At 32.3% G+C, this 25,739-nt stretch overlaps 1 protein-coding gene across 1 annotated transcript; it reads right to left on the reverse strand.

The window, feature by feature from the left end:
* Positions 1 to 11,081: 11,081 nt before the first annotated feature.
* Positions 11,082 to 25,209, reverse strand: LOC132751615 (fibronectin type-III domain-containing protein 3a-like). The gene is made up of 8 exons (XM_060741800.1): positions 25,020 to 25,209; positions 21,817 to 21,965; positions 20,787 to 20,846; positions 19,249 to 19,387; positions 17,039 to 17,217; positions 16,010 to 16,169; positions 14,235 to 14,321; positions 11,082 to 11,265 (listed from the first exon to the last, which is right to left on the reverse strand). The coding sequence occupies exons 1-8, from the start codon at positions 25,110 to 25,112 to the stop codon at positions 11,101 to 11,103; spliced, it is 1,032 nt and encodes a 343-aa protein (XP_060597783.1). The 5' UTR covers positions 25,113 to 25,209; the 3' UTR covers positions 11,082 to 11,100.
* Positions 25,210 to 25,739: the final 530 nt, after the last annotated feature.

Genomic DNA, 25,739 nt, shown 5'->3' on the forward strand with positions numbered 1-25,739 from the left:
TATCAAGAAGTATCAATCGACCATCAAATTTGAAGGAATCTTTTTGAGACTTTCTTCCGGAATCTACAAATGAAGTGAATGAAAGTCTGTTTAAAGTAGAAGATTATGAACAAATCAGTGAAAACTTCTTCATTAATATTAACTTAAAAAAAGCTCTGTTATATATGAACATGTATATAATATTCTAATTCTATTCTATATATATACTTTTATTAACTTAAAAATATAAGGAAAAGCTATTAACCCCCACCCCCCCACCTCCGGGCCGGAGCAAATTTTGACACTAAGGACAGAATTTGGACAACTTTGGTTGAGGACCTACAGATGATATCATATACCAAATATCAAAGGTGGGCCTTGTACTTTCAGACAAGAAAATATTTTTTAATTTCCATTTTTGAATCTCCTTTTCTGGCCCTGTGATCTACTTATGCAACCGAAACAAATTTCAACAACTTTGGAAGGGGACCACACAAGGGTCATTCCTGTAAAGTTTGCAGTCATGGTTTCAGACAAACAAAGCACAGTTACAACCGTTGGTGAGGGATCACAATAGCTCACCCAAAAAGCACATTGTCTCAGTTTGGCCTTTTAAAAAAAAGAGGGGATTTTCAAACGCAACCCCACTCGATCATCAATAAGTACCCAAAATGTTTTAAAACAATTTTTAATTTTCTTTTTGGGAACAAAAGGAAATTGAATGAAAAATTGTCCTTTAAAAAGTGGCCCCAAAAAAGTTTTTCCTAAATCTTCTCCGCTAAAGCTTTATGACCTTTTTATAAAAAAATCTTTGAAAGCAACATTTTCCCTTTTCCAAAAAAATTTGAATTTCTCCCCTTTTGAAAATTTTTATTTTGAAAACTGCAAAAAAAATTAAAACATTAAAAAGTTTAAAAGTTTTTTTCCTTCAAAAATATACTAGAACTTTTTTTCAAGTTTTTACTATATGTACATAATAAAAATCAATGGCCACTGGGGCGATGCCAATTTGACCCCAGGACTATAATTTGAAAAATCTTGGAAGAGGTCTTCTACACAATGCTTCATTCCATTTTTTAAAGTTTTTACTATTGTCTATATTCATATACCGAAAACCTAAGACCCATGGAGGGGGCCAATTTTGACACTTTGGGGAAATTTGAAAGCTCTAGGCCTAATGTGGGTCTTTAGAAGATTTAAATTATTATTTCTTTTGGTTGCTATGAAACCAGATTCCTGCATGGAATCAAATTTTTCAAACAACTTTTGAAGCCATTCATCAAATGAACAAACCTGCCAAGTTTGGTTGACTTTGGACTAACTGGGTTTTAGAAGAGCATTTTTTAAGTTCACTATATAATCAATAGAAAATACACACAGCTGAACACACATACCACATTTATCGCAGACACAACAAAGGTGGAAACGCTTTTAAACCCCCACTCGCAAAATGAAAGCAAAAAATATCTTTTTAAAATAAATTTTTTGGGAAACCCCAAGACCCCCTCACGGGGCCACTTTTTACCCCCAAAGCTATAATTTGAAAAAATATTTTTTAAAACCACAAAACAAGATTGGGGCAAAAGTTTTGCTTTATGCTTTTTTTAGTTTTGAATAAAAGAATTTTTTTTTATTTTTTTGCATTTTTTTTCAGAAACAAATTAAACGCAAATTGCAAATGGCATAAAATTTTTTTTAAAAGGGGTGCAAACTTTTTAAAAAATAAACCCCCAAGGGTTTTACATTGGTTTTTTAATATGGGTTGAACCTGGGTTTTTTACCCCCCGGTGGGCCAACCCCAACCCTTGGGCCTTTAATCAAAAACAAAAATTTCTGAAAAAATGTCATGGGAAAATTTTACTGAAAAAAACCCCTAATGTTAAACAAGGTTTTGTTTTTTTGGTGTTGTGGGGGACCCCACTTTAAACCCCCGGGGACCGGTAAACCATATTTAAATTTAAATTTTAATTTTAAAGGGAAAAACTTCTGGGGCCCAAATTTTAAAAAGACTGAAAAAAAAGCCCCAGGTTTTTAAAAAAGGTTTTCCCAATTTTGGCCCGGGGGCCCACATTTTTCCAAAAGAAAACCAAAAATTTTTAAAGATTTAAACCCAGGGAAAAAAAAACAAAACCCTTTTTGACCAAAATTTTCCAAAGGGCATCTGAAGGGGGTTACAACCCTTTAAAATTTACTCTGAGCAAGCGCCGATAAATTCAAAAAACAGAAATTTGGGAAAAAGCCAAAGATATTGGGAAAAAAGAGACTTTTGGGGAGGCAATTTTTAATTTAAAAAATTTTAAAAGAAAAAATATTAAATTTTTATTTAAAAAAAACTAAGCTTTTATATAACTCTCGTAGTTTTGAAGAAGAAATTTGATTAAAGCTTTTACTAATTTGATTTAAGCTTTTATTAAATACATTTGAGGAAAATATATGTTCTCCTGGGACGGGCACTTTTGAGGTTCATAACAGTTATAAGACAATGTTTCATACTAAATATGTAAGCTAAAGTCTCTTTTGAATAGAAGAACACTTTTGTCAAAATATTAGGAAAATCAATGGTTCCCTAAGGCAAGCTTATTTTGACCAAAGAGCTATTATTTGAACAAATTAAATAGAGGTCCACCAGACAATGTTTCATACTAAATATCTAAGATATAACACTTGTAGTTTTCAAAAAGATTTCTTGAAGTATTTACTATAGAAGGAAAATCAACTCAATTTTCTTTCCCCCTTTTGGACAAGAACATTTTTAAACATGACCAGAGCTTTAAATTTAAAAAAAAAAAAAAAACAACTTATGTAAAGTTTCAATTAAATGATGCTACAAAACAAATAGTTATGTGGGATAAATTTACTTTTAAAAAGGGGCATAAATTTTCTTCTAACCACTATCTGGAATTTTTTCTATATAAACAAGAAGGGCCCGAAGCGTGCCATAAAATTCTAAGCAACAATGCACTCTTTTTTATGTCCTGAGTAAATTTTCCCACATTAACGGCGCCATTTGGTTTGAAAAATTACTGATAAAAACAAAACATTTTTTTAAACACTATCTAGAATGAAAGAAAAATGGTCTAAACTAAGAAAATAAATACCGAACACCGACAATATCATTTTTAAATTCACACAGTCATTAACGCTGTTACAGACGTTTAAGAAGGTTGTTTACGTGACAATCACAATGTAGCGTAAACATGCAAGTGCAAAAAAAATCAAAATCAAATACGGCAAATTTTTAAATTTGCAAACAAGTTTATTTTTCATTTTTTTCAAATTTTTAAAATTTGGATTTTGCTTGAAAAATTATAAAAGTGAAATAAAATAAACAAACAAAGTTTTAAACAAAAGTTTTTAAAATTGTTATTTTGAAAATTTTAACCACGGGAAATTTTTTAAAGACAGTTTTGTTTTTAAACCCCCTGGAAAACCAATTAAAACCCACCAAAAATTTAAAATCCCAAATTTATAAAAATTTTTTTTTTTTACCTGTTTTAAAGGAAAAGATATTAATTTTTTGTGCATTTTGGGATAAAATGCACCTTTTCTTCAAAAGCTTTTTAATTAAAACACTCAGGCCCTTTTCACCCCTTTTTTTTATTTCAAAAGATTTTAAAATCAAAACCCTGCATTATTCTACAACAATGCACCATAATTGAATATCTTTAATATAACCAATATTAAATTAGCAGAAATCAGACAACAACCAAATCAAAATGAATCAGAGACAGTTTGTTCAATAAGCAAAATGGGTAAAAATCTTTTATTCCTTACAAAAGGTGGTTAAATGTTAAAAATTTCCTGGTCTCTTCACATTGCTTCTTGCACTTTCTACGCTAAATAAAACATGCAGTAATAAAATATTGCCATTTTCTTTCATATAGATTTCTTCTGTCAGTAATAATAAAAAAAAATTCCAAGGAAATTTAACCGGTCAAAAATATTAATAAAAAGATTTTTATAAGTTACTGTTTTACAAAAGTTGTGTATTTTTTTTTATGCTATGATCTGGGTTGTGCCTCACTTAGGTAGAAACAGCTTATTTAAACAGTACAGTAAAGTTTTTAAAGCATAAAATAATGATAAGAAAAATGAGAAAGTTCTTAACTCCATCTGAGGTGTAGAGATGTAGCTTTAGGTTGCCCTGAAAGTTTGGGGACTGAACACTGTCCTGGTGGTACTGACTGAGTTGTTCGCAATAAAACTCAGAAAACTGTCAATAAATAAGAAAATTCCCAAATTTAACCCATGACACACTATAAAGATTAAATGAACAATGACGATCTTTTTCAATATCTGAATTAAACCATTCATAATTTTAAGAATAATTTTCAAAATATCAAAACTTGCTGAAAATAGTGAGGCAGTTCAAGTTCCTGCAAGCAACCTAACGGTTAAATTTTTATTGAAAAAGAAAATTACATTAGCTAAACTCTCGTTTACTTAAACCCATTCATCTGTTTACCTTAAATTTTCAAGAACTGCTTAATAAAATAACGGATTTGCCCTGGATTTAAAAATGTTTTTTCTTTTTTTTTTTTTTGTCAGAAATTTGTCATTATAATAATATTAAGCAACAACAGCTCACAGTATTTAAAAGGACCTTCAGCTTTTTATTTTCTGTTGGAAAAAACAATTATGTGTTGTTTCAAACTAAGTATTTCAGTATTTTTTCTTGAAAAGTGCATCATTGCATATTTAATGTTAAGCCTTCTTCAAAACAGTGTCCCGAAGCTATTTTATTCCGAGATGTTGTTTCTAAAACTAGAGATCAGAGGACACCAAACATTTCCCCTTTACTAACGCAAATATAGAGAAGTGGACGGTAGATTAGAGGGAAAAAAAGGAGTTACCTAATTCTTCATGTATTTAAAATTTATTGTCAGCAAAAAATTTTGTTTTAAAATTTAAATTTTTTGATTTTTAAAATTAATTAAACGATTTTTCTAAAAAAGACATATTCATCCTTTAAAAAACTAAGGCGCTGAAAAACCAAACAAAACAAATTTTAAAAACTTAGGGTTTTACACTTGCAAACGGAATTTACAAAATCATTAATCTTTTGGTTTCACTTTTGGGGAAATGCTTAAATACTCACAACAAAAACGTATCGTCCAAAACCCGTCTTATAAACCCCTCTTTTTTCCAAAACACCAAAAAGTAAATTTTAGCCCCCATCATGAAAAACCAAAATAAAGCGTTTGGCCCAGCCCTGAATCCCGACCAGCCTGCCCTCCGCACAGTCCCGATTTAGGAAACCAGCTTTTTTCTATCAGTTTTTCCCACTTGAAAAAGGGGGGTAAACCAAAAGAAGGAAACCCGATCAAACTGCCCCGGACAAAGCAGCTTGGGCCCGATCCTGCGGTCGCCAAAAACATTTTTTTGTTTTGTTTATGGGCTCACTCATATATAGAGTGAAAAGTTTTTAAATGAAAACTTACATCACTACGACACCCCAAGCCTGCATGCTGCAAAACCCTAAAAGTGGTTGTATGACCCGGGAAACAATTCATTACATGAGTTTCCCCCTCCCTACCCTTAAAACCTTTTATAACCTTTAAAACAAAAACACCATTTGTAAACTTAAAACCAAAAAAATCCCCTTTATAACTTTTAAAAACAAAAAAGTACCCGTCTCATAATTAAATACAACAAAAACGTCTCATAACTTGTTAAAAACAAAAATTTCCGTTCCTTTAAATTAAATACAAAAAAAACCCCTCTCATTAAATTATAAACAACCAAAAACCCTCATACAAAATACCGTCTAATAACCATAAAAAACAAAAACAATCTCATAACCCAAAGATAAAAAAAAAAAAACCCTTGTAACCCGTAATAAAAAACAACCCCTCATAACTTTTAATACAAAAAAACCATCTCATAAAAATTTAACAAAAACACCATTCCCTATTTTTTTACAAAAAACCACCCCATAACCTAAGGGCCCAAAAAAACAATCACAAAACCAAAAAGCGAAAACTCATCTCATAAATTTTAATACAAAAACAGAAAATACACATTTTTTTTTATGTTTTACAAAATTTAAAAATTTTAAGACAAAAAAACGCAAAAACATAAAATCAATTTATTACAGAAAGATTTCCCCAAAACAATTTACAGGTTACATTTATCAAAATTTTAAAAATATCTATCTACTTTTACAAAAATTATTTAATTTAGGGGGTTGTTTCATTTCCTAGAAAATTTTTTTAACCCTAAATACAAAAAACAGTTTGCCGCCCAAACTGAAAACCCGGAAATTCCCCTCTTTTAATTTTTTATTTTTTATGTACTGCATAGCCCCAATTAAATTTTTATTCATGAAGGAAAAAAAACAATTTGTGACTATTTTTCATATTGAAAACCATGAAATATAGGGCCCCCGGGTTTTTACCTTTTTAACAGGGGGTTTAGGGTTTTGTTTTTTGTTTAAGGAAAAAATTTCCCGAAAAAACATTTTTCAATCAAACCAAAAGTTTTTATTTTTCTTTATTTTTTTTTTTCTCTTTTTTTTTATGATTTTAGCTTGGGGCATTAAAAACACACAAAAAGTAACCCTTTTAAAACAGTGCACCGAATTCTAACTAAAAATTTCAAAATCATAGGTTTAAAACTCAAAATTTATTTAACACACAAAATCGTATTTTTCAAAACCTAGGGGTCATAGGGGTTTTATAAACTCAAGTATCATAGGTTTATAAAGTCACCAAGTCATAGCTTCAAAACCCCAAAAGCAAGCTTCCCAAAACCACAATCAAGCTCAAAAACTCAATTTTCCCGGGGTTTAAAAAAGTCCAAAATGTCATAGGTTTATAAACTCAAAATGTCAATTTTATAAAAAATCACATGTGTGGTAAAAAAAACACCCCCTTTAAAATTTTTATAACAAAACCAACAAAAACACTACAAAAATTGTTTTTTAACGAAAATTTTAAGTTTTCAAAACTTTTATATTTTTTTCTATAAACCCACTAAGATTTTCTATTTCCCCCCTTTTTTTACCAACTTTATAAACTTACCATCATTTTTCCCTTTTTTAAAAAAACAAATAAAAAACTAAAAAAAATGAAAAAAATCTGAACAAAAACATGTCTTCAATCAAACAATACATTTAAAATAATTGCTAAAAAAAATTTTTTTCCCTTTTTGTCATGATTTTTTGGTCAATTTTTTTGCATTTCCCCAAAATTTTTTTTTAATTTTTTACTACCCTAAAAAATTTTTCTATTAAATAGAAATCATATCGTTGCAGATTTTCTATTTCTAGTTTTTTTTAAAAGTTCTTTTAATTAAAAAATAGCTGTTATATAAAAAAAGTTTTGAGTTTTAAAAGGGGCCCACTTTAGGTTTTTTTGACAAACGGGGCTGGAAAAATTTTTTTGAAAAATTAATTTTAACAGGAAATTTTGTGTAAAACCCAAGAACATGTGCAAAAATTTTAGACATTTTGCTCATATCCTTTTTTTTCCCGAAAATTTTTCCAATTCAAAATGACCCACAAATTTGAAAAGCATTCCCAACCCTAAAAGCCTGACTAATTTAAAGCACAAAACTACCCAATTTTCTATTTATTTCTTGAGATAATTTCTTCAATTATCTTTTTAAAATTACCCTTTCTGTTTAATGCTAACTAAGCTGATTTATGTAAGAAATTCAAATTTTATGTTTTAGGCTTTTTAGACCTAAGTCAAGTCCCTTTTAAATGGGATTTCTTATACAGTTTTTTTAAATTTATAAACAAAAGGAAACTCTATTTGCAAACAATACGGGAAAAATAAATGTACCACATCGTAAAAAAAATAAAAATAAATTATATGTCTACATTTGTTGGGAAAGACCCAACTCAAGTCGTTAATGTCCTTTCTATTACAACATTTAATACATTTTCTTTACATATAAACATTCAGTGGAAACAATTTTCCTTATCCCTAAAGCTAAAGGTCACAGTTATAGATTATTTCATTTTTCAAAGCTCTAGGCTATGGGGCAAAAAGTCATAAGCCACAGTTAAAATAAAGATCGGTCAATTTAAACATTACAGTAAACATGAAACATTTTCACAGAATTTAAAAAAATAATAGCAATTTTTTCGGTGAATTGTAGTGAAAAAAATTCAAATTTTAAACAACAGACGGGAATAGGAAAAAAACTTTCAAATATAACCTCTGCAAAGCAACTACCTTTGTGATGTGGGCAAATATTTTGGATGTTGATGAGACTGGGTTGTTCTGGAGAGGTTAAATTCAGTGTTTAATCTTAGTTTGAAATTAACAAAAAAAACACACAAACATTCAGTATTTATTTATTGTTGACCCATAACGGAGCATGCATTCTTTTTTAATCTCAGTCTGGGAAGATCTTATTTGGCTGTTGTAAAGAGGTTCTTGATCTAAAGAGGGTCAGTAGCTCTGCACATGTTACACTAAATTAACATTTTAAAACTATTTCAACATTTTGTCCAAGGTGGATGATGCAACAGATAAAAAAAATTATTGTCCTCAAAATGATGTTCATAAATTACGGGGACGTCACACAAATACAGTAGAGGTGTTATGGCGGGGATGTTTTCAGCTTTTCTGGGGAAGGGAAAAATCCCCCTTTGTGCATTATTTTAGGCAAAGTTTTTATAATTTTGAACCCCCAAAAATTTTCAAAAAGCAAACTTGGGTACTTTTCCTTTAAATTTTTAAAACCAAAGTCCTGACGATTTAACCCACAAGCCCGAGGCGAGGGGTTTTAAGTCTAGACCTTTAAACCCCTTTGCAAGGGCACCTTTTTTTTGAAGTAAATAATTTTCCCAATACAGGGAAAATTAGACTTTTAATTATGGGGACAGAAAAATAAAAGAAGACAATATAAATTTAACTCAAATTTTTGATACGTTACAAAATAATAACAGGGGTACACAAGAAAAACCCAAATTGGACAAAATTTAAGAAACAAAATTTTTCAACCATAAACCTTTTTAAATTTTAAAAAAGTTATAAAATTTTTCCTGACCCCAGGGAAGAAAGCATTTTATGTAAAAAAAATATCTTTTTTAACTCCAATTAAAAAACAATAACAATCAAATTAAATAAATGACTTCTTAAAAAACCGTTCTGGATTATTTAAAAAACACAAACATGTCTAACCCAAACCCCCTAATAGAACGAATTTTTTATACTCCCAAAAATTTTTAAACTACCTTTCAAAATTTTTGCACCCTGACTTAAACAGTGTCTCAAACACCCCACCTTAATTTTTTTTGCACTCTGATTTTTGTTTTTAAAAATGGGAATCAAAGCAGGCAACACATTTTTTTTCACATTTTTCAAAAAAAAATACTAATTTAAAACCCGCCCGAATTTGTGTAAAATTTGCCCGCTTTTTAATTTGGGATCCAAAATTTTCCCCTCCTGGACCCCCTCCCATAAATTTAAAAATGTTTTTTCAAAAACCGGGACATTTCCCATCATTTTTTTATTTTCGCGGGGCGGCAATGAAAAGACGTAATCACCTTTGTGAAATAATATTGCAAAAGTTCTATCTTTAAAATTTTTGTTAAGAGTAAAAACTTTTATCCTTAAAAGAATGGGTTTCAGATTTTTTTTATACACAGCGGGGTATAATGTCACATTCCCCCTCCATAAAAAAATGGAAGGGGAATTTCTCCTGTAAAAAAAAAGGGAAGGGAATGTCCGGTCTGCCAAAAAATTTAGGGTGGGAAATTTTCCCCCTTTTTAAAACGGGGGGGGGAAATGTCCCGGGTTGAAAAATAAATGAAAGGGGAAAAAGTCAGGGTGCCAAATTTTCTGGGGCTTTGAATTCCTAAAATCCATTTTAAGTTTTAAGGGTTTTATGCTAACAATCTGAACCTACCTTTCCATCATCTAGCCACCCAAATATTTTTGATTTTAGCTCCACCTTTTCTTTTGGGGGACTAGAAAAAAAAAAAAAGAAATAAAAAATACTATTTGATTGTAACATCCAAAATTAACCATTTTCTAAACTCTTCCTAGGATGACCTATAAGATAAACAAAAACAAAATGAATGTAACAGCCAGCATTTTAATAAATAAAAACCCAGATTTAACGATATGCATGATTTGAAATGCCAAGAATATTTTCCAGGAAAATACGTAAACAAAGTGGCAAAAACTATGCTAGAAATGTGGAGAAAAAAAAGTTTTACTCATAAAATTAAAATTTTGAGACATGTAAAACTACCAAGAGAAGTGGAGACTTAAATATCCTGTAACACATTATTTTTATGGTTTTATATACAAATTATGATGCTCAAATTAAGATTTATCGATATTGTAAGTTTCAAAAAACATTATTTATAAAGATATTACCGAATTTAATATTTCATGCTGTCATGAATCCAACTTGATACATTCTATTAAAATTTCTCACAGTCTGTCAATATTCTGTTTTTATGAGAGGTAGAGATCTTTCTTCTGTCAGTGGTTTTATCATGATCTCAGAGTTGGAAATAAGCCCCTGCCACCTCAGTTACTTTTGATATTTACTATATCATTCTCTCTAAGGCATGTACTTTAAATAATGACCTGGTTATTTCAAACAAAATGAAATCCCTGTTTTTAAATGAGAGATAGAGTTCCTTCTTTACAAGTAAAAGACCAGGAAGAGTTCTGCTGTACAAGGTTCCTTCTTTACAAAATGAGTTCCTTCTTTACAAGGAATAGAGTTCCTTCTTTACAAGTAAAAGACAATGAATAGAGTTACCTTCTTTACAAGGAATAGAGTTCCTTCTTTGCACGGAATAGAGTTCCTTCTTTACAAGTAAAAGACATAGGATAGAGTTCCTTCTTTACATGGAACAGAGTTCCTTCCTTACAAAGAATAGAGTTCCTTCTTTACAAGGAAAATACAAGGAATAGAGTTCCTTTGTAACAAGGAAATGAGTAACTTCTTTACAAAGAATACAGTTCCTTCTTTACACAAAAAAGTTCTTTACTAGGAATAGAGTGCTTTCTTTACAAGGAATAGAGTTCCTTCTTTAGTTTCTTGTTTTTACAAGGAAAATAGTTCCTACTTTACAATTCCCATGAAATAGAGGCATCCTGCATGAATTTGGAAGTTACCTGAAAATAAATTCTTCTGTCTAAAATATCATACAACAATTTTTGCAAACTTACCCCAAGTGATTCTAAAATAATGTGGATGAATTTTCCCCTTAATTTGAGGTTTGCTAGGGGGGTCGGGTCGAGCAGGAAGTGTCTTATATGCAACAATATCACTCCATTTACTATTGCCTTCCTCATTCCTTGCAGCTAACTATAAATAAAATGAAAATAATACAGTATAACTTATGTTTTATATATCTCGGATAAATAATATAATATTCCCTGTAAAGTCTTAAAGACTAGTGCTATAAACTTCTTCTTACCAAAAGTCCTTGAATAACAAAAATAATCACCTATGTGCAGTAATGGGTAAATACCTTCTCAATCTATTAGGAGTTACTCAGTCATTGCAATTAGGTGACAAAATATTTCATTTTTAAAGCTAGGACATATTTTTCTGTGCAATCCTACTTAGGGAGTGATACCAACTTGCAAGCAAAAACTTAACCAAAGCATGCCAGGGATGCCAACATCAACATTATGGTGATAAAAACAGCCATCCATATTTGTCGAATAGTTGAGCAAAAACATTTCTCCCATTTAATCATTTGTATATTGAATTTACATTGTCACAAGAACTTGTTAATTCAAAAACATTTAATTGATTTATTGAACTATATCACTTGATTATCTTATATCTACAAAATACAACTATCAAAATCTGACACTCTTCATTGATTATTGATTTCCAAACCTCAATGTAAGGCTTTCAATTATTCCTCTTGTAAAAGCAAATTGATTTCACATTGGAAAATAAAGTATATTAACTTTTATGAAAATATTTATGATATATAACTTAGTTTTGAGTAGCGTGGATTAGTTGAAACTCGTATAACTAACATTATACGACTCATAAATTATAGCTTTAACAACCCTTCAGCTTTATCACTCGTTACCACATAAAATGTGACAAGAGGGCCATAATGGCCCTGAGGTTGTAACCTATATATAGGCCCCCGGAGCGAGGCCAGTTTAAACCCCAGGGCTTTTATTTGAACAAACTTGGAAGACACCCATTAGAAGATGTTTCATGGTGTTAAGTTTTTACCATACACATATAATGAAAAACAATGACCTCCCCCCCCCCCCACCCTGGCAGAGCTAATTTTAACCAAGGGCTTTTATTTGAACAAACTTGGTAGACACCTATAAGATGTTTCATGCTTAACATCTAAGCTCTAGCTTATTGGGTTTCTTAAAAGAAGATTTTTTAAGTTTTTACTATACACATATAGTTAAAAACAATGACACCCCTGGGGTGGGGCCAGTTATGACCCAAGGGCTTTTATTTGAACAAACTTTGTAGACACTTACTAGAAGATGTTTCATGCTTAATATATAAACTCTAGCTATTTGGGTTTTTCAAAGAAGATATTTTAAGTTCTTGCTATACACATATTAGGAAAATCAATGACCCCCGGGGCGGACCCAATTTTGACCCCAGGGCTTTCATTTGAACAACCTTTGTAGACACTCACTAGAAGATGTTTCGTGCTTAATATCTAAACTCTAGCTATTTGGGTTTTTTCAAAGAAGATTTTTTAAGTTTTTGCTATACACATATAAGGAAAATCAATGACCCCCGGGGCGGGGCCAATATTGAACCCAGGGCTTTTATTTGAACAAACTTGGTAGACACCCATTAGAACATGTTTCATGCTAAATATCTTAGCTCTAGCTCTTTGAGTTCTTTAAAAGAAGATTTTTTAAGTTTTTACTTTATGGATATAGGGAAAATCAATGACCCCCTGGGGCGGGGCCAATTTTGACCCCAGGGCTTTTATTTGAACAAACTTGGTAGACACTCATGAGAAGATGTTTCATGCTAAATATCTTAGCTCTAGCTCTTTGGGTTCTTTAAAAGAAGAATTTTTAAGTTTTTACTATATGCATATAGGTAAAATCAATAACCCCTGGGGCGGGGCCAATTTTCACCCCAGGGCTTTTATTTGAACAAACTTGGTAGACACTCACTAGAAGATGTTATTTGCCAAGTATCTAAGCTCTAGCTCTTTTGGTTTTTTTAAAAGAAGATATTTAAAGTTTTTTCTTTCGGTTGCCATGGCAACCAGAGTTCTTCATGGAATTAAATTCTTTGAACAATTTTTAAAGGTGACCACCAAAGGAACGTTCCTGTGAAGTTTGGATGAAATTGGCTTAGTGGTTCATGAGGAGATGCCATTTAAAGTAAAAGTTTACGGACGGACGACGGACGGACGGACGAAAAGCGATCACAAAAGCTCACCCTGTCACTTTGTGACAGGTGAGCTAAAAAACAGATTTGTATTTCTTTGAATTGAAACCAGTTATTCAGTAGTATCAGAGATTTCAAAACCAAAATGATAGCATATAGCATGGAACTTTTGTTCTGGTTATCTTGGTTAAATACTGGAGGCATAAGAGAGTAAGTCATCACTTTAGTGCAGTATTGGGATAACTACTGAAATAGGAGTTCTCCCATCAGTGCACTTAGGTGTCATAACCAAGATGCCAGACATGGCTATATACATGTACCAGTGGTGTCATAACCCAGTAGCCAGGCATGGCAATATATATGTCCAGTGGTGTCATAGCTCAGTAGCCAGACATGGCAATACATATGTCCAGTGGTGTCATAGCCCAGTAGCCAGGCATGGCAATACATATGTCCAGTGGTGTCATAGCCCAGTAGCCAGGCATGGCAATACATATGTCCAGTGGTGTCATAACCCAGTAGCCAGGCATGGCAATATATATGTTCAGTGGTGTCATAACCCAGTAGCCAGACATGGCAATATATATGTTCAGTGGTGTCATAACCCAGTAGCCAGGCATGGCAATATATATGTTCAGTGGTGTCATAGCCTAGTAGCCAGGCATGACAATATATATGTTCAGTGGTGTCATAACCCAGTAGCCAGGCATGGCAATATATATGTTCAGTGGTGTCATAACCCAGTAGCCATTCCTTTCTGTTCTTGCTTGTACCAATATACTTTCCTTGTTTAAGAAATTACCTGAATCCCCCCTCCCCCAATATACTTGTGACATTCTAGCCCTGTAATTCTTGACATTCTAAAGGTCAAGTCCCAGTCTTTAATAAAAAAGATTTTAGTTCAAGAAAGTTTCATAAAAACTTACTCTGAATTTATATTCTTTATTTCTTCTTAAGCCATGTATTCTATGTGAAAGCAGTGGACCATTGTATACAGGGATAAAACCATGACCCTGTAAATATTAGAGGTAGAAATGTTAAACATGTAGAGTTATTACATATAAGTACATAATGCATAGTGAAAATGAAAATGTGTAAACACATTAAAATGAACCACTGCAACATGATCGTGTTAAGAACTTTGCATGTTATTTCGGGTCATTTCAGGGTTATGTACAATAACATGTAATTTTCAATTATAACTTGGGTCTTAAATCTGTTTTACTTTTCTTATATATAATTTTTTTTTATCTTCTCAAGTTTGATTTTCTTAAAAAAATTTGGCTCATCTGGAAGCATGAAGCTTTAAAGATACGGCATACAACATTATGTTACAGGATACTACAAAGATTGATAATTATTGAAACAAAACATATTGTTGAATGCAACACGCGGTTCCCACTAAGAATAAATCTTCCTGTGGTTAAGGAGGGCTTAATATAACTATAATAATCAATTATAATTTGCATTTCGCGGGCTGACTGAAATACTGTCATAAGTCCTTCTCAATTTCATATAAGTTACTGCAGTTTTGTAGTCAACCCTTGATTTATAGACCATAATATACCAATTTTATCAAATGTGTATAAATTAAACAATATCCAGTGAAATTTGATCCATAAATAACTAATTGCCTTGGTACTGTTTTTTTCCCCTTTATTATCCTTCCTAATATGAAAGTTAGAAACTGCCTGCAGGAGAGAGACAGTGCTACAGTGATTTTATATTTATTAACATTATTAGGCCAGAAAAGTCTAAAATTTCCCTACAATTAGATCAATAAATGGCAAAATCTTTCTGCTCACTCAATACAATGCAAAAACCGACACCAGCACATTGTTGTTTTCTGCAATAATGAGGACAAAACATACCAATGCAATAACTTGTAAAGTATTTTTTTTTTACTATAAAATATATGGTATTACCTAAATTTATTGGGATTTTGTAATAACCACATTGTAAATAAAAGAAATGATCCTAATTAAGGACTTGTTGTCTAGGTTGCATAGGTGTGGTAGTCTAGAACCTAAATCTTAACATAATCATTCTTTATAAATTTTGTGTCTGATACATCCAGAAAGTGGTAACACATTACCTCAATAATTAAGACAAGCCTCTACAACCAGTCTATGTTAATTGAATATCACAGATTTATTTCTTTTTACACTGACTTGTTCTGCTTTGAATTCAAGATTTTGTACTTAGCAGACGACTTTCCCTACCTTAAATTTATAACATTTTAGTTCATTTAAAGGGTCTTACAATCGACATACTGATTGTGAAATGCCAACAATATAGAATCTGCTAAGAGGACCATGCTTAAACTTTTGGGTTGCTTTTAACTGCATCAACATCATAAAGGTTGTATGGTGACTAAGTCACTTTCCGGCTTTACTGGTGGAGAAACACCTCAGTTGTCCCTCCCTGCATTATTTCAGGCTCAAGCAGGCACCGGAGTAGAACCACCAACATTCCAATAAGATAGCTGGATAGCTTCCTCTGACAAAGAATCCAAACTCCCTAGCAGGATTTGAATGCACAGTGGTAAAGGGCGAGTGGTCTGAAGTCAATTTTTTTAACCACTCGGCCATGGACGTCCCATCTTAAACTGTGTGAAAATGCAGCCTGGTCTGGCTCTATATTCGTGCCATAGATCAATCATTACCTCCCCTTGTCTTCAGAGAGATAAATAAACACTTACAGAGATCTGATCATCTATTTGCAGGGCAAATTCATCATCATTGGGCCTCTTTATCCATGATATGACTAGTTCGGTGACGTAACACTCGGACAACATCGGGGGATCTGGTTGTGAAGGGGCTGATCCGCTCGTACAAAAACTCACTGGTTCACTATATTCACTGTAACAAAATAAAAAACAAATAAATAGATGTATCATATGAGAACTGTTTTGTATTTATTTTCCCTCCAATAGTTCAAAATAAATTGACAGAAGAATATCATATAATCATGTATCTTCTCTTTTTAGGGTCTATAGTGACATAAATATTTTAAATGGCAATCAATGGCCTTTTTTGCATTAAACAATGCACCATAAAACACAGCTCATATTTGAACACTACTTATTTCCATATAGCGATATTCTGTAATACTCATAAATTGACATAACATATTACACATTTTTTATCATAAGAGAAGTTTGAAAACAGATCCATGCATTATACATTATTCATATCAAGTGATATGTCTGAAATTTTTAATTCGCTACCTTTTCAATACAAGGAAATATCCACTTATACTTTAAATCTTATAACAACAAAATCAACTCCCTGAAGGATTGCCTTGTTCAGTTATGGGAGAAAAGTTGCATGATACAGTACATTCTCTAGTTTTCTATAATCTACATGACTCTCAAGGGTGTAAGGTGTTAAAAAAGGAATTTGCTAAATTGATTTACCTTTTTCTTAAAAACACAAAGCAGTAAAAAAAAACCCCCAGTGTTTTTTTTTCCCCTAAAACCCTGCTTAATCCTTTATTCATGTAAAAACTTTTAAAAATCCAAAAAAACTAGTGAAAAAAAATTTTGAATTTTTTTCTTTGAGAAATTTTTTTGTAATATGTGTGTGAAGTTAACAAAAAGGAACCTTTAGTGATTTTTAGCCGAAAATTGTACAAATAAAATATTGTTGTTCTTTTTTAAGGCCCAAAAAATATTTCGTTTTCTAGCTATTTTGCAGATCATTTCTATACAAATATCTATTTTTCTTACCTTTTACCAGTGTTATTTATTGCTGCTAATCGAAAGGTATATTTTGTGGCCGCTGTTAGCTTTGACACCCTGTATTGCTTCTGTAGGCCATTATAAACTTCTACATAATTGCCAGGGGAATCCCCAACCTCAGACTCCAAGATATAGGCAGAGATTTTAGAGCCATTTTCATTTGGTGACTGTAATAGGAATAAAAAATTTTACATTAAACAAATGTTATTAAATATATTTAGGTTTATTGTTTTTCGATAAAATAGGAACTGTTGATTTTTTTACTTTTTCAACACATGGTAGTGGTAGTTATGGTTTCACTATTTGAAATTGATGGAATTAAAGTATCCGCAACGAGCCACAGAGTCACCAAACTTTTAACACTGTCTTAAAACATCATTTAATTTATATTTACTAAGAAAATGTACTTTTCATATTCAAATACACATATCACAATCAAAATGGCAGTTAAAATAGATACTGTCAAGGGTGAAAGTTGGATATTTAATACCTGAAAATTCTGTTTTATGTAGGGAAATATGGTTGATTTTCAAAATGTGAGTAAAATGGAATGTCTCTGTAATTTAACACACATGAATATTGTACATAAACAGAATACAACATTCTGGAACAAAATATTATACTGCTTTCTTATTTAGGGTTTCAATCATTTTGCAATGATTTCAGGCATCCGCCATTCCCTTTTAAGGCAATATACTTCCATTTTCTTTCATGGAAGCATTAGTTTTAAAAATTCCAACAAAATTTTTGCAGCAGACTTTTCTTCTGGATATCAAAAAAAACAAAAAAACAAGACTTTACAACTTCTAAATAAATAATAAAATCCTAGTCAATGAACATTTGTCAATATATAATCACAGAACAAATAATGATTTGAAGCTCCCACATTATACTGGATCAATTAATATTTCATGATGTTGTGGGTTGAATTAACTTTTATGGATGGCACTTTCTTGAATTCAATTGTATCAGCAGAATTGAAGAATTATGAAAATTGCTTTTTATAGCTTCCCAGTAAAACTGAATTTCTTGTCTTATTATTATTACATTCAAGTCAGATTGACTTACAGTGAAACCTTTGTAGAACAGCACCCTCTATAAAGCAACACTCTTTGTTAAAAAGACAAAAATTTTGGTTGGTTGATGCCAAGAGATATTGCTCTACAAAGCTTAAAGGCCCATATTATGCCACAGAAATGATTCATTTTTTTTATTTCTCAAAAACTTTATACTTTTGGTGTCATGATATAGCTTCTAAAAAGTTACTATTTGCCAATTACCTGAACCATCTTTTTCTTCTGTTTCATGTTTAGCAATTAGTAAAGTTATATTGATTTAAAATTTGATACTATGTTTACAATTTCGTAACTTTTATGACAAGTAACTTCAATATTCAGTACTTCTTCCTTCGGGTGAAAAAGAATATAACATGCACTAAAACCATAACCATTCTTACATTATAAAACTAATGTCTGCCCTTTGAAAGAACGAAAAACTTATTTCAGTTTCTGAGGCATAATGCGCCTTTAAATTAATTGTGAAGTTTTATTTCAGGGAATAACTGATATTATTAACCCTCGTTATTTTTGTAATGGTAATTTCCCATAGGTCAATGGGAGTTATTATTACAGTTAATTCAAGTGTACCATGTGACTAAAAGTGTTGTACTATTGCACATGTAACAGTACTTTTTCACATTAAAAATCTGAAAAATAAAACCCTATAGAAACTGTGTCCAAATGAAGTATTTGTTTGGGGTAATAAAATTAATAACACATAAGTTTTGTGAGTAACAATAAACATCAACAATTGTAAAAATATTGTAACCCTTGGCTAATGCTTCGGGCAACAGTATATTCCTTGAGATGATATTTTTACTGTTACAAGCAAACCAAAGTGTTATTGATATACTGTTGATGTAGAGATTATTGTTCAACAGAGGGTCATCTGAAATAATGTAAGATAAGTTGTTACTGAGGGTCACTGGAAATGATATGAGTCACGTCACGACAAAACCAACATAGTGCATTTGCGTCCATGCTGTTCGCTATCAGTTTCTCTACTTGTTAAAAGGTTTAAAAGCAAACAGCATGGATCCTGATCAGACTGCGCAAAGGCTGGTCTAGATCCATGCTGGTCGCAAACGCATTGTTGGTTTTGTCATGACACCGCTCAATATAAGGTCAGTTGTTACTTACATTCCATTTAAGATGAAGATAAGTTTTTGATTTTTGCTGTAGTTTAGGGTGTTGGGGCTGGTCTGGTTCACAGGGACTGGTTTTAAAACTGATGGCTTCAGTGGGTGATCCCCGCACATCGTCCAATATTGTACAAACTCTGGAAATATAATCAAATGATTAAATATACTTTTCTTCTTTATTTTTCAACATTCAAAGTCCATTTAAGATATACAGTATAAGGGTCAATGAAGAAGTTGCTTTGCTGAATATATCTTATAATTCATACAGGAAAATCGGCATCAGCAATAAAAACAATTTATACTGTAACGACGGTCATATTTAAAACTGCTATATGGTTTGTCATCATAAAACCACTCTGTATACTTTTTTAAATGTCACTAAAATTCTCATTAACAAACAAAACCAAAAGCCTTCAGTTGTGTTTTATTTTTGTCTGCAGAAACCAAATTTGCATTATCTTCTGCTTTTTGTCATAATATTACATAACAATACATCAAAATCATGAATAATACACGACCCATCTCAAATTTGATCCCTATAAGCCATTAAGCAGAATATAAAACACAATGGACTCGTATAAACTTGATTCATATGCAGAGAGTGATCTTCATTACTACGACAATTTTAGTTGTGTTCACGCTAACACAAATTTATTTCTTTCACTATTTACATTCAGGTGCAACAGTCTCGCACTAAAAGCCGCCACTTCCTGTCATGATGACAACACCTTTACTATTAATCCGGTTTTCCTTTTTACCCCGCCTTCAAAAGCATTGTTTTAATAATGGAAAATGTTATTTTGTCACATTTATAGGGGGGAAATTGTCGGATCTATGAATGAAATGGGAATTTTATCCATATTTAGAAAACCTTTCTCACTACTTATTTACTTATTTGGTTTGCCACCTTTAACAGATTTTTCTAAATAAAAATATGTGTAGTTGCCCGTCATATCTATCTATCAAAACAGGAACATTAATTTCTACCATCCTTGAGAGCAACTCCACTGAGTTCTTAAAGCCAAAAAACATAAAATTGGAATTTCCTACAAAGATAAACTGCAGCATTTAAAACAGAAAGATATGCAAATGATAATATACTCAGAAATAAATTGAAATTTGTATTTTTGCATGATTCCAGTGAAAAAGTGTTTCACTTTTCACAAAAAAAGTGTTTCATTTTTCACAATTAGAATAATTTGAATAATTATCCTGGAAAAACGGAGTACATAAATGACCTGAAATTTTGCACACATAATACTGGTCAAGACCTACATCAATGGATTATTAAGATATTATTTTCAGTCCTGTCTTGTTAAAAACACCTTAGTTGAGTCCCTTTAACATGAGAATCTGAATTTCAAGCTGCTTTAACTTAAAACTTCTCCTGGGGCTGTATGTCCTTGAACAAAATTTAATCAAATGACTGCATAAAACTTTCACTTTCTAGTTTACTCTTAATTTATACTGCATGTAAAGAATTTTCCGTAAGCTTTCGATAATGTATCATTCTATTTTGTAATTTGTAGTACTTACTTTAAATGGTATTCTGTGGCTGGTTTAAGATCTTTTAAGGTTATTTCTGTGGCATCACCACTGCAACAAAAAGGTAAAATATTACTGTAAAATTTTATAAAATAAATATTAGATCTGTTGAAAAACATTTATAAGATCATACAGCAACTTTCAAGGTTTACTGGTGAAAGAAGATCTCAGGTTCCCCTCTTTGCCGAGTGATTAACATGAGCAGGGCACCCAAGTAAAACCATCGTCTCTGACCTTCTGTATGCTAGATATATGGCTTCCTCACATGAAAGAATCCGAAACAAGATTTTAACTCATAACCGTGAGGGGCAAGCCATTCAAAGTCTTACCAAGATTCAAACTCATACAGTGGGTATCTTGGAAGAAGCACTGACATTTTTACACTTAGAGAAAATATTGTCAGGATCAGGCAGGTTTAATGCTCTTCCATTCATTTCCTGAAATATCTTTTAGCAAATGTTCACTTTATCTGTTTCTAAAAATAGAACACCAGTGGATAAAGCTGTTACAACTAAGGCTTACACATTGACAACTTGTTCTACTACATATTAACACATTATGTGTTTTACATGTCAAACAGACCTCTCACAAATTGTTGGCTAATTATTAAATATTTAAGGAACAATAAATACAAACCCTGTGAGACAGCTGTCATTTTATAATGTGACTTTTTGATGACATAAATTCTTCACTGAATTATGCTAGTGTCATGAAATATTGCGCACGCTTCAGATTTTTTGAATACATGGCAAAAACCTTTTTTTGATTAGTAAGCAAATTTTTATTTCTTATCGAACATCAGGTATTTCTTTTCATCAATACCTTAAATACGTTTCAGTGAACTTTGCCACTTTTTGTATCCTGATATAGGAACGGAATTTAACGTCAAATTGGTATGATTTTTGTTTCCGTTACTAGTCACATGACCTGCCACATGATCAGACAGCAGATGAGAAAAGTCACAAAATTTTAGGAACTTCATCGAGCTTATTACTCTTTTGTGTAAAAACCCCTTCGTTACCTGTATACGAGTTTATATTTGCCGTCTCGTCCTTTTTCGCACAGTAACAGCTCATAGTTAAATTCTCCTACGTCTATTTCATATTCTTTTGTGTCTATTTCAGGGGCCGAGAGCTGAATCAAAGCACTCCGGGACTCTATATCTGTCACCTGTAAACAAAAAACAAAGATATAGATTGTTAGCATTTGATTTGTCTAAAGCAACCAGCATAATTTAATTAGTATGGCGCCAAAACAGGAAAGATGATCATTTGATATGTTTCAAATAACATTTTTTAAATGCATGTTCATTTTGAATAATATATCATTACATTTCTTGGAAATAAAATCTTCTAAAAGTTACTTTAATGAGCATAAGACGAAGATTGTTTTTGATTTACAATTAGAGATAAAACTAAGATTTTTCTTTAAAATACATTCCTTTTTTTCTCTGTTATATGCGATCACTGAAACTAGAACATTTTCTACATCTAATTTTCATTAATGCTACATCATTATTCATTATCAACAAGTAAAATTTAATGAGGAAAGAGGACATAAACATTTTCAAAACTTGAAAGTTCCGCAAGTTGTCTTTATATTGGAAAACAAAAAAAACACCATCTTATACAAATTTAGATTTAGAAGCAAAATTAATGGTCTCCAAGAAGTTGATATCTTCCTTGATTCACTTCAAGGACATCATATTATTACATAATTAAAAAAAAAAAATTTGGCAGCTCATTCAGTGAAAATATTGTATATTATTATTTAATAATAATAATTTTTGCGGCACATTCAGTGAAGATATCGTATATCATTATATAATAACTAGAACTGCCACTATCATGGCGTGAATACCCCCGCATACCACTTTGTCAGAATCAACAGTGGCCATTTAGAGCTTAAAGACAACCTCCCTGCCAAATCTGAGGTTACTAAGCCAGTACATTGCTAAGTTATGTATTCTACATGCTTCAAATGTGAAAATGTCAAAATCAATACATTGCGGACAGGACATTCTTGAGCAATTGAGAAGAAAAGCTTTTTTTTTGTCAAGGTCACTGTGACCTTGACCTTTGACCCAGTGACCTCAAAATCAATAGGGGTCACCTTATAGTCATGATCAACATCCATGCCAAATATGAAGCCTGTGGGTCAAAGGAATCTTAAGTTAACGGGTGGACAAACTTTTTGTAGTCAAAGTCCCTGTGACCTTGAACTTTGACCTGGTGACCTCAAAATCAATAGGGGTCATCTACTAATCATGACTAACACCCTGTGACCTTGACCTTTGACCTGGTAACCTCAAAGTCAATAGGGGTCATCTACTAATCATGACTAACCTCCAAGCCAAATATGAAGACTGTAGGTCAAAGGAATCTTAAGTTATTGGGCGGACAAGCTTTTTGAAGTCACAGCCCCAGTGACCTTTACCTTTGACCTGGTGACCTCAAAGTCAATAGGGGTCATCTACTAATCATGACTAACCTCCATGCCAAATATGAAGACTGTGGGTCAAAGGAATCTTAAGTTATTTGGCGGACAAGCTTTTTGAAGTCAAGGCCCCTGTGATCTTGACCTCTGACCTGGTGACCTCAAAGTCAATAGGGGTCATCTACTAATCATGACTAACCTCAATGCCAAATATGAAGACTGTAGGTCAAAGGAATCTTAAGTTATTAGGCGGACAAGCTTTTTGAAGTCAAGGCCTCTGTGACCTTGACCTTTGACCTGGTGACCTCAAAATCAATAGGGGTCATCTACTCGTCATGACTTACCTCCACGCCAAATATGAAGACTATGGGTCAAAGGAATCTCAAGTTATTGGGCGGACAAGCTTTTTGAAGTCAAGGCCCCTGTGACCTTGACCTTTGACCTGGTGACCTCAAAATCAATAGGGGTCATCTACTAATCATGACTAACCTCCATGCCAAATATGATGACTGTAGGTCAAAAGAGTCTTAAGTTATTGGGCGGACAAGCTTTTTGAAGTCAAGGCCCCCTGTGACCTTGACCTTTAACCTGGTGACTTCAAAATCAATAGGGGTCATCTAATAATCATGACTAACCTCCATGCCAAAAATGAAGTCTGTAGGTCACAGGAATCTTTAGTTATTGGGCGGACAAGCTTTTTGAAGTCAAGGCCCCTGTGACCTTGACCTTTGACCTAGTGACCTCAAAATCAATAGGGGTCATCTACTAATCATGACTAACCTCCATGCCAAATATGAAGACTGTAGGTCAAAGGAATCTTAAGCTATTGGGCGGACAAGCTTTTTGAAGTCAAGGCCCCTGTGACCTTGACCTTTGTCCTAGTGACCTCAAAATCAATAGGGGTCATCTACTAATCATGACTAACCTCCATGCCAAATATGAAGACTAAGGGTCAAAGGAATCTTAAGTTATTTGGCGGACAAGAAAAAACCGACGGACAGCCAGACGGCCGGACGGACGGACAAGCTGATTCCAGTATACCCCCTTACAACTTTGTTGTGCGGGGGTATAATGAAGATATCATTTAATATTATAAAATAATAATTTTTGAGACACATTTAGTGAAGATATTGTATATTATTATATAATAATCATTTTTGCGGCATATTCTGTGAAGGGATCGTATTTTATCATATAATAATAATTTTTGCAGCATATTCTGTGAAGGGATAGTATTTTATCATATAATAATAATTTTTGCGAGACATTCGGTGAAGAGATCGTTTGTTCAGTTTTATCTTCTGATATCATGTTTTTATTTCCCTAATACAATTTATATCGTATTTCAAATCACAGAACATATAATGAAATTGATTCACCATGCTACATGCAGGGTATATTATGCTGTAATGTTATCTCCTTTGATTTCATCTGATAATTGTTTAATACAAAAAAAACAAAAAAACAATATATTAATAATATTAATCTAATATCTCTCAGACCTAAAAGAACACAAAAAAAAATAAAAAAATTCACACTTCATGTCCGAATATGTAAAAATTATCACTTCAAACAAATAAGCATTACCAAGGCGATTAAGCAAAAGAAGTCTTAAATCAACCATTTTTTCTTTTCTCCAACCCCATTCCCCCCCTCCCCACCCTCGTTATATTCTGAAATGTTTAAGACCTCTTTTGCATTAGTTAGGTAGTATCAAAGGTTTCAAACCATCCTCAAGTTCAGTGAGAGGCACGCCATGCTAAGGACATTATAGCAGCCGTATATTACCTTAACCCAGCATAAAGGTCGACGACAACTGACCTTAGGGGTTGGCATTTTGGATAATTGCAATTGTATGGCACGTCTCTCATCCTCCATCATCTCAGACTGGTTCTCCCCTGATTGTGATTGGTTAATGCTGTTGGTAGTAGGTGGAGATTCCGTATCATTTGTGCCTAAAAATAGAACAAAAATGATAAAAATCTATAAATAACTAATGATTTACTTGATTGTTTAATTTGATTGTTTAATGTAACAGGTAGCATACATGAAGTTCTTAGATTGATAAAAAGGAATTCATGTTACTATTGGTAGTGGGTGGCATTTCTTTGCCTCAAATTAAGATAACAGAAAACTAGAGATTTGTCCATAGTACATGGATGAACCCAACCCCTCCTATACACATTCTACAGTTGTTTAGGCAGTAGCGGATTTTAAGGTATAGCGGATAGCATGGCAGCAATCCTTTCTACCAGAAATGCATTTTTCAACAGAAAACAATTATATCATCAAAAAGAGTGATATATTCCCCACCCATCGTTAATTTTGTTTTATTTATTTCAAATTGCACACAGCGAGTTTTTCTTACACAAATCAGAACGGGGTAACCGGAAGTTGTCACCGTCACGCTGTTTTTAACCGCTTCCAAAAAAATAAACAGAAAACTATTGATCAACAACAGGTAAAGTAATGAAATACTGACATGATTTGGTGTAAAATTCATTTGTT

This window comes from Ruditapes philippinarum, unplaced genomic scaffold (genome assembly GCF_026571515.1).
Source record: "Ruditapes philippinarum isolate M1 unplaced genomic scaffold, ASM2657151v2 ctg3272_1_1_1_1, whole genome shotgun sequence".
NCBI lineage: Eukaryota > Metazoa > Mollusca > Bivalvia > Venerida > Veneridae > Ruditapes > Ruditapes philippinarum.

Excerpts from the sequence above, each read along its gene's own strand:
- LOC132751615 (XM_060741800.1), bottom strand. The coding sequence starts at position 25,112 with ATGATGGAGGATGAGAGACGTGCCATACAATTGCAATTATCCAAAATG. Across the intron at positions 20,847-21,816 it reads AAATATAAACTCGTATACAG|TGGTGATGCCACAGAAATAA; the intron begins GTAACGAAGGGG and ends TTTTTGTTGCAG. Across the intron at positions 16,170-17,038 it reads ATAAATAACACTGGTAAAAG|TGAATATAGTGAACCAGTGA; the intron begins GTAAGAAAAATA and ends ATTTTGTTACAG.